This window comes from Equus caballus, chromosome 9, assembly GCF_041296265.1.
Source record: "Equus caballus isolate H_3958 breed thoroughbred chromosome 9, TB-T2T, whole genome shotgun sequence".
Taxonomy (NCBI): domain Eukaryota; kingdom Metazoa; phylum Chordata; class Mammalia; order Perissodactyla; family Equidae; genus Equus; species Equus caballus.
In genome coordinates, this window is record NC_091692.1 from 13170301 (window position 1) to 13181370 (window position 11070).

Consider the following 11070-nt stretch of genomic DNA (forward strand, 5'->3'; position numbering starts at 1 on the left):
GGAACCATGGAGGGCGCGGAGTAAGTTGTCGCTCGTCTCGAGAATCCTTCTCCATCTCCAAAGCCAGAGACCCTTTGTCTCACTTTCCCCCAACCCCACTGTAGCCTGTACCTTTGTCCACTTATCTGTGCGTTTGTGACGGTCTGTGACCCTAGTGGTGGCCTCAGGCGAAGATGGGATGCCGGCGGCCTTGGGGTGGAGGTGGTGGTGGAGAGACCGGGAAGGAGTGTGAGTGAGAGCTGAGTGTATGTGCAAGTGGCTGGGTGTCCAGCCCTTCGTCTTCTGAGGGGGGCGCGGAACCTCTGAGTTGGGTTCGTCCTTAGCTGGCGCTTGGCTGGCTCGGGCGTCCCTGCCGGCAGGCCTTTGCTTGCAGCATGTGGAGCTTGAGACTCGAGCCAGGCGGTAGTTGGATTCTGAGGGTTTTTTGAGATTCCTCAGCTCTGTAAGACGCGTTAGGAGTCTAGGAATCAGTGTCTTGCAGCCTGTACGTTTTGTTAGCTTTTGTTGTGGATGTTTTTATCTTGGGAGGCCGGGACTGACCGTGGGTTAGATGGGGATTTATTTGCTGCTGTGTTTGTGACTGCCGTCGAAGTCGAGCGGTCCGTGTTCCAGGGGAGGGTTATTGGCGTAGAGGTTCTGTAAAACCTGCGTCTTAGAGCGTAGCATGCTAGGGCAGCCAGAGATGCAAGTGCTTAGAGCCAGTGACACTAGTTGTGTTAGACGACAAAGTGTGCTCGGTACAGAATGGGAGTGATGCGGCGCCGAGAGCCTGTGGGACTGTTCATTCCGATGTTTGCTGCTGCCAGGGAGAAGAAGAAGAAGAAGCTCCCTGATGTACCAGAAACCCTTAAGAAAAAGCGAAGGAATTTCGCAGAGCTGAAGATCAAGCGCCTGAGAAAGAAGTTTGCCCAAAAGATGGTAAGCAAAAGTTTTTGAGACGTTTAAATGTGAGAAGCAGCCTTGGGGTTAGGAATGGGAATGAGGTGATCTTAGCAAGACCTGTTTACTTCACCTGCTGTCCCAGTGAGCCTGGTTAGCTCCTTAAGGTGGCCTTCTCGAATGAAGGTAGGAGTCTGTCTCTCGGGGTGTTATGCCTACCCTGGCAAGAAAGGTTTCCACGCGGGATTTTTTTTTTCTTTTCAAAACTAGCATTGCTAATTGTATTTGGGAGCTAAAAGTCAGATGAATAATGATAATTGGTTTTCAGCTTCGAAAGGCAAGGAGGAAGCTCATCTATGAAAAAGCTAAGCACTATCACAAGGAGTATAGGCAGATGTACAGAACTGAGATCCGAATGGCTAGGATGGCAAGAAAAGCTGGCAACTTCTATGTACCTGCGGAACCCAAATTGGCGTTTGTCATCAGGATCAGAGGGTGAGTTCAGTTTTTACTGCATTCTGGTTTTAAAAGGGAAAGCTATGCAATCTCAGCAAAACTTCACATGACTGCTGGGGACCTTGATTCTGAAACATTGGAATAAAAATTTGGAGGATTAGCTAGAACAAGCAGGAGTTAGTTACTTTAATGATTTAGTTGCAAGCCCTGTGCCCAAAGCCTCTATCATTCTCTAGTTTGAGTTCGGTGTCCTGGAGATTAACTTCAGAAGTGGTTAAAATGTAGCCTCATAAGGGCTATAACAAAAATGCATACAAAATGAGGACACCAGCATAAGGGTCAGGGCAAGTTTTAAATGTCAGGTATGTGTTGAAAGACAGTTTACATGGGGAGGAGGCAAGTTGGGAGAGATGACAGAATAGTTTAGCTAACTAAAGGGAAAACGCCAGTGGTCTTTAACACGAGAGGATGTCCAAAATTCTAATGGTTAGTTTCCTGTCCTTTATTAATAACAATTCTGATCAAAGTCAAATGAATGTTGTGATCTTTTTTCCACCGCAGTATCAATGGTGTGAGCCCAAAGGTCCGAAAGGTGTTGCAGCTGCTCCGCCTTCGCCAGATCTTCAACGGCACGTTTGTTAAGCTCAACAAGGCTTCAGTTAACATGCTGAGGATTGTGGAACCGTATATCGCATGGGGGTAAGTCTGTTCCTTTGATTTCTGTTTGGAAAATGGGCTGTCAGCAAAATGAATTTTAGGTATTTTAACAGTGATAACTTTGTTCTTTGGCCGTTTATGTCTTTTTTTCGTATTTCAGGTACCCGAACCTGAAGTCAGTAAATGAATTGATCTACAAGCGTGGTTATGGCAAAATTAACAAGAAGCGAATTGCCCTGACAGATAACTCATTGATTGCTCGATCTCTGGGTAGGTTGTGCCTGTTGGGGGGAAATTTTATGTAAACGAAATTGATGTTTTTCTGGTATCTTGTGGCCCTGCATTTCTATTACAGACCTTCCCTATAATGCTTAAGTCTACAAAAAATGCAAGATAATGATTTCATTGGCTTGAACCTCATCTTTATAAATAAAGCCATGTATTTCCCTCGTTGCTGCTTTACTCTTTGGTTACTTGTACTCTTTATGTCAAAGCTTACACCTGCTTGTTGAATGCCTTGAAATTTGCTAAGATTAAACCATTAGCAAAGTTAATAACTTGAGTAATCTTAACTGTTCAGGTAAATTTGGCATCATTTGCATGGAGGATCTGATTCATGAGATCTATACTGTTGGGAAACGTTTCAAAGAAGCGAACAACTTCCTGTGGCCCTTCAAACTGTCTTCTCCACGAGGGGGAATGAAGAAGAAGACCACCCACTTTGTAGAAGGTGGAGATGCTGGCAACAGGGAAGACCAGATCAACAGGCTTATTAGGAGGATGAACTAAGGTGAGCAACTGCATCCTGAGAGAAATTTACTTAATACTAGAGAAAATGTGATAATCTTGAACTTTTTCCATTATATATTGGTAAGGGTTTGAGTTCTAATCAATATTTTTAGTGGGGAAAAAACTCAACCGTCTTATGATTACAGTTTTGGTTAGTCCTTCCTTTTGAGGACATTTATGGAGGGAAGAAAAAGGGTTTTTTTCCTACTTAAAAATGGAAACTGAATTGGTACTTTGTTGTAATTTCCTCATTTATGTTAATTCTTAACTCTTAAGGTGGTTTCTTTAATGGGGTTTGTTTTTTTTCCCTTTCAGGTATCTACCATGATTATTTTTGTAATCTGGTCAGTAAATAAACAGTGACTTCTTTCAAATTGAAACATTGTTGTCTTGGTGACTTTCTGGTAGCCTGCCTCTGCCGTCCCTTCCTGGTCTGGCACTTCTAGGTATGTGGTGAAAGTAAGCCAAATCAACGGCCGGTTGAGTGCAAAACTAGGGTCCAGTTTGTATCTTGTGAAAGATATTCCTCGGGTTCATTAAAGACTTTCTTTACACAAAAGAAATCTTTAATTTTTCACTTTTGAATTGTGCTACTGAGTTAACCAAAATGGGTCTATTCTAAGAAAGCCTATTTCACAGGCCTTTGTGCATGACTTATAGGTAAGGTAATAAAAGTTCATTTTATGAATAAAAATAAATTCTGTTGCTGAAATTCCATTTTCTTAGGCTATGGTTTGCCTATAAAGTGCCGCGTAAATGTGTCATTTTCCTTTTGCATTCCATTTTTATGTTCTTTTTCTTGTTTTGCATCTTCCTGTAATTCAGGTGACTTTTTAATAATTCCATTACATATTGTGTATATTAGGAGAGAAGAAATGAAATTTGTGCCCATGGATGCAGATTATTTTGGAGCACATAAAGCACTCATAAAACTAGTGAGTGAAAACCTGACATAGAAAGTTTTGGTGTTTTATAAGTAACACTCCTTTGTGTTTTATGTATCATCTCAGCTAGAGTTAGTGAACTGAAAATCTTAACTGTAGAGTGTAACATGAAGTACATACAATAAAAGTAGAAATTTTCTAGTCCTCGTTGATTGTGACAAGAGTAAATACAGTATGAAACGGACGCCCTATTAACTCTTTTGACATATTACACCAGAGTTATTACTTTTTAGTATTTGAAATTTGCTAGACAAATATGTTTAAGAATTTGTTTAAATTCTGTGGTCTTGGAAGCTATTACTCTAGTGAGTTTAGGGTCAGTGAATTCTGGAGAGAAATTAAGGTTCTTTAATTTATAAAATCATTGTTACATGTCTGAGTGTGTCAGTGTTTTACAGGAAATTTTGTGTCTTAGTAAACAGTTGGACATACAAAAAAATTGTACGTGAATCTCTAGGTGGAGCCTAAGAGTTTAAGTTTTGAAATCACATATTCTGTTTTGTTTCACTGTTTTGGTAGGTAGACAGTAGCTGCCAGTTTCCTACACGTCCAGTACCCTGAAAGGTAGAAGTAGCTCAGAAGAAAGGATATCTAGTTACTGGAATAAAGTGGTACAGACGGCTTACTGGGAATTGGATAGTAATAAATAGAAGGGGCACTCTAAAAAGTGGCGTGGTAGTATTGAACAAAGCTTTTTTTTTTTTTTTAAGATTGGCACTTGAGCTAACATCTGTTGCCAGTCTTCCTTTTTTTTCTTCTCCTCAAAGTCCCCCAGTACAGAGTTGTAGGTCCTTCTGGTTGTGCTGTGTGGGACGCCGCCTTAGCATGGCCTGATGAGTGGTGCTAGGTCCACACCCAGGATCCAAACCAGTGAAACCCCAGGCTGCCAAAGCAGAGCATGCAAATTTAACCACTCCGCCACAGGGCTGGCCCCTAACAAAGGTTTTTTTTTAAAAATTAATTTTGGGGCTAGCCTGATGGTGTAGTGGTTAAGTTTGTGAGCTCTGCTTCGGCAGCCAAGGGTTCGTGGGTTTGGATCACTGCTCATTAAGCCACGCTGTGGCGCTACCCCACATGTAAAATAGAGGAAGATTGGCACAGATGTTAGCTCAGTGACAATCTTCCTCAAGCAAAAAGAGGAAGATTGGCAATATATGTTAGCTCAGGGCCAATCTTCACCAAAAAACAAATTGAAAAATAAAAAAATTTTTTAGAGAAGTTTTAGGTTCACAGCAAAATTGAGTGGAAAGTACAGAGTTCCCATATACCCCCTGTCCCCAAACACTCACAATCTCTCCCAGTATCGACATTCCAGTGGGACGTTTGTTACTATCCATGAACAGTGACACACAAGCTAAAGTAGGAAAGCTTTTGAAGCTGGGGAAGGATGGGAAGACTCTGTTAGAATATCTAGGATAAAGAATGGACAGAGTGTATCAGTTATACGTGTTCTCTGCAGACACATTTCTGTTTTCAGTCCTGGCAATACAGGTCTGTCCATATAAATTACTTCCCAAATGGGGCCAGCGGACCAGAGGATGGGTACATGTATGAGAGAGTGGGAGTGTGGAGGAGTTGCAGACATTTAGGATTGTCACAGAACTCGGATACTTGCTTCAGAATTAAGGAACCTAGGCACTTTGGAGAGTGGGGTCAAGTGGGATAATCAGTCTGCCGCCTTCACAGGGTTATGAGGCCTAAAAATAATAGGCATGAAAATAGTTTGTGAACTGTTAGAACCTATTGAAACACAAGTTAACACCTTATTTACTTAGAAAACCCACCTCTCTTAGAAGTGTCACCTTATAGAAGGGACCGTCCACTGGAAGTCTAACTAGCCCTTCTGAAAGTCTGGGCCACCCAGTAGGTTCTGCTTCTACAAAAGCTCACCTCACATTTGTACCCTTCCGAGTTCCAGCCTTTGTTAGGTCCACCCCCAGCTGGCCCAGTCCTCCTGAGCTTGGTTTGTCCGCTGCACTCACCAGCCTTTAGCTGATGTTACCCAGGATCACTTACCTGTGAAGGTGCTTTTGTGGTAGGCTGGAGTGAGTGCTGGCTCCAGCCAGGCTGCTTGGGTTCATGTCCAGCGTCCACTTAATAGCTTGGGCTAATAAATCAGTCTCTGTTTCCTTATCAGCAAAATGGAGAAAATAGTCGTGCCTTATTTCACAGGATTTTAATGGAGATTGAATGTATCAGGTCATGTAAAATGCTTAGAGCAGTGCCTGGCTCAAAGTGCTGAGTAAATGCTGTTTACTGTCTAATGTAGCGAGCACTTAGCAGGGGCTTACAAATCAAAGCAGCCTCGGCTTTCATGCATCAATCTAATGGGCAAAATAGACATAACATAAATGTGAAGTGCTACTGGGATGTCTAGGATGTGACAGCCTCTTGGGGTGTCTGGGGCCCACTTCCAGGGGAAGATTGACAGCCATCTGCCTCTGCTGTTTCTCTTTACATATTTGGTGTCAAACCAGCCGTGACATTGCTCTCATACACATGCCTCCCTTCTCTTGGGTAGTAAACTTGAGGCCGGCCTTTTTATCCTCCCCAGTACCTGACATAAATACAGTAGGCACTAAGTATTTGTTTCCTATTGCTGTTGTAACAAATTAGCACAAACTTAACGACAAAGTACAGGTTTATTGTCTTAACAGTTGTGGAGGTCAGACGTCCAAAATCAGTCTCACTGGGCAAATGAAGGTGTCAGCAGGCCTGCCTGCCTGCCTTCAGAAGGCTCTAGGGGAGAATCCATTTCCTTACCTTTTCCAGCTTCTAGAAGCTGCTTGCATTTCTTGGCTTGTGGCCCCTTTCTCCATCTTCAAAGTGCAATCTCTGCTTTCATCTTTCCAACATCTCTCTCTGGCTCTGGTCCTCCCCTCCCTCTTACACGGACCCTTTTGATCACATTGTGCCACCCGAATAATCCAGGATAATCTCCCCATCTCAAATTCCTTAATTTAAGTGCATCTGCAAAGTCCCCACATAAGGTAGTGTATTCACAGGTTCCAGGAATTAGGGTAGGGAAACATTTGGGAGGGCCATTTGATCTTTCATTTATGGCTCCTAGCTACGTTTTTTCTTGTTCCTCAGAAAAGACAAGCTTCTGATGTAGGGTCTCGGCGCCTGTAATCTTGTGTCTGGAACACTCAGCCCTCAGGTCTGTGTACTTGGCTTGTTTTTCATCCTGGGAAAAAAGGTCTCTGAGACAGCTCTTCATATAACCCTGTTCTTTTCATAACCTCTCAGCATCTGAAATACTTTTTCTGTCATCTGTTGCTTTCCCAGCCACTCCTCAAGCTTAGGGTATATATAAGGTTTGAGTCCTACCTAGCCTTCTCTATTCTAGCACCCAGAACGCTGCCTGGTGCGTTCCAGGCCTCTTGCTTTTTTAATTGAGTTAATCAAGCTTAAGGCAACAGCCATTTAAAATTTTGAAGCTCCAGTTGACACGTTGTAGTCCTCCGTTGATGGGGAATGGTGAGGGGAGGGGTGGGGGCTGGAATGTGGGTTGATGGGGGGAGAGAGAGATTTGGTTTTACTCAGGAGGACTCGGAAAAAAATGAGTTTTATTGTGTAGGGACAATAGTATGAAAATAGAACAATCTGAGGGGAATATAGGTGGTTCGTGCTGGGAGCACTGGGAAGTTTCATAAAGGAGGTAGAATTTGGGCACCTGGTGACAGAACAGCAGGAGCTGAGGCTTAGGGTTGGGAGAGTGTCTGGAGGGTGTGACAGCAAAACTCAAAAGCAGAACATTTAATAATAAACATGTGGTCACATATTGAGCGCTAGTGTACACTTAATCCACATAATCCTAGGTTGTTGCTTCTCCACTTTGAGTGCAACCCTGGAACTGAATTCTTAATTGGTTTTGGGATGGGCTTCACGCTTTTTCCCTTTAAGTTCTCTGTGGTTTTTAATGTGCAGCCTATTCTATTAGGTAAGTATACCATTATCCCCTTTTTCTAGACGAGGGGTTAACTTTCCCTCTCCTGGGATTGTGTAACTAAGTAAGTGGTGGGAGTAGTAGTAGGTTCCAGGTCTAATTTGAGTTGGTTTTTCTTGACCAGAGGAGCTAGGAAAGGTTAGTCTCAAGCTTAAGGAACACAGAAAAGTGTGCTGAGAGCAGTTTCAGGAGCTTTGTGGGATCTGAAACCATAGCAACAGGGCTCAACTTGCAGCCCTAGAAGGGGTCAAGACATTAGGCAGAGGGTTTGTGACAATTTGGCAAGAGCATAGACGCTGAGACCCTACTGTGCAAGTCAGGGTGTTAGGCTTCCTCACCGAAGAACCTAGACAAAGGAGGCATGGAACATGGAATTCGGGTGGGCATGGTGAGGGAACTCGGGGCTGACTATGTCACTTACCTAAGATTGGGCTAGTCAGGTATAGCTGAGTTGTTGGAAAGGTCCAGACTCATCAGTACTTTGGAGAGCCTGGTTAGTTTGAATCTTAAAAATGCAACCCAGAAAACTGGTTATCACCAACCTTGTCCAGCTGCCCACTAGCCACCCTATGGTGCACGGCCCAACTTTCGTGCTCCACTGATCTTGTGTCACCACTGACCCCTGTTCACCTAGCCTTGTTTCAGCACCCTCTCCCGCCCCACCCCCTGTAGCAGGGACCCCGAAGGCGGCGGCACCCTTGAGGAACTGTCGAGTGAATCCCAGCGGCCTTCCGGCCGCCCAAGCACCGTCCTGGCGCGGCGCCCTACCTGCCCCTGCACCCGCGGCCGGCGGCCCGGAAGCCGCGGGCACCTAGCAACCAGCGCGTGTCGGGCGGGCGGGGCTGCAGCCGCCGGGGCCCCCTGCCGGGCCAGGCCGGGCGGGGCCGAGCGGCGGGCGCGCCGCGCTCCGGAGCGTCGCCGGGCTGCCGGCCGCCGAGCATGTCCGCCCGGAGAGCAGCGCCCGTGCGAGCGCGCGGCCGGCCGGCCCGTCCCGCCGCCGCGGCCCGCCCCGCCCCGCCGCCTCGCTGGGCCGGGGGCTCGGCTCGGCGCCGGGCCGCCGCTGGCTGCCGCGCTGCCCGCTGCCCCCGCTGCCGGAGCCCCGGAGCCGCGCGCCACCGCCACGGGCCGCGCACGCGAAGGAGGCCCTCCCCTCCGCGGCGGAGCTGCGGGGACAGTGAGTGCGGAAGAGCCCGGGGCACCGCGCCGGCTCGGGCTGGAAGGGGGCTCGGGCCCCGCGGCCAGCCGTCCGGCCGGTGTCGAGAAGGGGAAACTCGCCTAGCAAGGCTGTGGGTCGCTCCGGGGAGTCTCCTGGCGCGCTCCGCGGGGAGCTGGCGGGGCGGGCCGGGCGGAGGACGCGCGCGGGGCCGCGTGGGGCGCGGGAGGAGAGAGGGGGGCGTGCCCCCGGGGAAAGCGGCCCGCCCTCGGGATCGGGGCCGGCCCGCGCTGCCCACCCTGTCCACCTGCCGGCGCGGACGAGCACACGCGTCCCGCTCTCGAGTGCACGCGCCCTCCGAGCGCGCCCGCCGCTCCTCCCGGGGTTAAGCCGAAGCGGGAGGGCGCCGCCGCTGTAACACCCTCCTTCCCGCGCTTGCACGTGCCGCGTGGGCCAGGACTCGGGGCGCTGACCCGGTTAACTAGATAGCTCTGGCCCAGTTCTCACAGCCGGTGTCACTCTGTACGATTCTGATTTACCCATGCTTAGTCTGTTTACGTATGCTTTTTTCACGAGGGGTTAAAAATACTAGAAAAGACTTGTGTAATGCAGAAAGTCTGTTCCAGTGTACTGGTCATTTTCCCTTACAACCTTTTTGGGGGTCATAGACATAAAAAGTGTGGGCTCTCTCTCCAGAGAAATGCAATTTGCAACCATCTTCAGGGTATTGTACTCTCTGGGGCGCGCGAATCCTTGCTCTTCCTCTTTATTGACTTTGTATCTACATTGTTAATGGTAAGTTTAAATCCATCCTTACAATGGCATTTCTTCAAAAGTACTTCTGACATTTACTTTTTTAAGTTCTTACATTTTTGAAATTACATTATGATACATTAGTACTTCTCAAACAGCACCGAAGTATATAGAGTTAGAGGTGAAAGCTCTCTACTTTGTAACACTTGCTAACTTGGTGTGTATCCTTCCATTCTTTTCTCATTAGCTTTTTGATCATCAGTGGAGTCATATATGGATTCTTTTGAGAAATTACCTTTTCACTTAAGATATGGAAAATACCTTTCCTATCAGTTTACTTAGGTCTGCATTGAATATTTCATAGATGTATCATGTAGATGTATGATCATATGGTATAGATGTATCAAAATTTATGTAACCATTCCTCCTTAAGCTTGGTTCCAATTTTGCCTTATTACAAACAATGCAACGATGAACGTTCCTACACATGAGAACGGTTCTATAAAGTGGATTCCTTGAATCAGAATTGCTGGGTCAGATGTAGAATCTTGCCTTCCAGAAAGTCTTTACTGATTTACCTTTCCATCAACAGGCTGTGGTGAGGAAAAAACCCGTGTTTACTATCAATTAAAACAATAGCTTCCACTTATTGAGTGTTTATTACACATCCTGTACTGTACTGAACACATTACATGCATTTTAAAATTTAATCCTCACTAACCCTCTGAGAGTCAGTATTATTTTCTTCATGACTCTGTGGTCATGTAGCTATTGAAGGGCAGAATCAAGATTAGAATTCGGCTTCATTTTACTCCAGTGCTTGTGTTCTTTATCGGCTCTGAATTCCCGGTCAGTAACTGACAGGGAATGGTGTCTCATTGCAGTGTTTGAGGATTGGATGAGGTTGTGTATTTGGGGTTACAGTATGATCAGTAGCTCCTTTCTCTACTATCTCCTGCAGAGGTGCACATGGTCCATTGCTTCCTAGGATCCTGGTTCCTCTGGATCATCTGCCTCTCCGATCACTACCCTGCCTTTTCTTTATCTTCCTCCTTGTGTATATTTTGATGGAATCTGGCTTTCTTCTGTCTCTTAAATCTCCTTTGGAAACTTTAATCCAGTCCTGCCTTAGTGCTTACCAGTAAATAGGTAACTCTGAAAATTTTCGTCTCCCAACCAAACCTGTCCTCAGTTCCCACAGCTTAGATCCAGGTTAAATACCTCCACTTGAATGTCCTGTATGCCTTTTATCTACAGCTGAGCTCCTGTTGCCCTCCGCCCCAGACTGCCCTTGCTCTTTATTGAACTCATGCTTCCATAATTCTCTTCCTTGCCCTGGTTCACAGCTTCCGTCATCTCTGACTCCTCTTTGTGTGCTGAGCCTCCCACAGTCCGTCAGCGGTCCGTCGCATTCTCCCTGCTGCTCCTATGAGCGCCCTGGACTAGTAGAGGAGCCTTGTAACTGGGCTCCCGTCTCTACCAGGTTAGTC

At 46.3% G+C, this 11070-nt stretch overlaps 2 protein-coding genes across 4 annotated transcripts in view; both read left to right on the forward strand.

The window, feature by feature from the left end:
- On the forward strand, positions 1 to 3161 carry RPL7 (ribosomal protein L7). The gene is made up of 7 exons (NM_001163864.1): positions 1 to 20; positions 807 to 918; positions 1208 to 1374; positions 1897 to 2034; positions 2153 to 2262; positions 2573 to 2782; positions 3097 to 3161. The coding sequence occupies exons 1-6, from the start codon at positions 7 to 9 to the stop codon at positions 2779 to 2781; spliced, it is 750 nt and encodes a 249-aa protein (NP_001157336.1). The 5' UTR covers positions 1 to 6; the 3' UTR covers position 2782; positions 3097 to 3161.
- A 5387-nt stretch (positions 3162 to 8548) lies between these two features.
- The window catches only part of C9H8orf89 (chromosome 9 C8orf89 homolog), a 46672-nt gene continuing 44150 nt past the window's right edge, over positions 8549 to 11070 (forward strand). The window contains exons 1-2 of one of the 3 annotated variants that reach the window (XM_070222115.1): positions 8549 to 8848; positions 10927 to 11063. The gene's annotated coding sequence lies outside the window, so the exon portion shown is untranslated. The remainder of the gene's footprint in view (positions 8849 to 10926; positions 11064 to 11070) is intronic. The other 2 variants (XM_070222118.1, XM_070222117.1) reach the window with 2 other exon arrangements.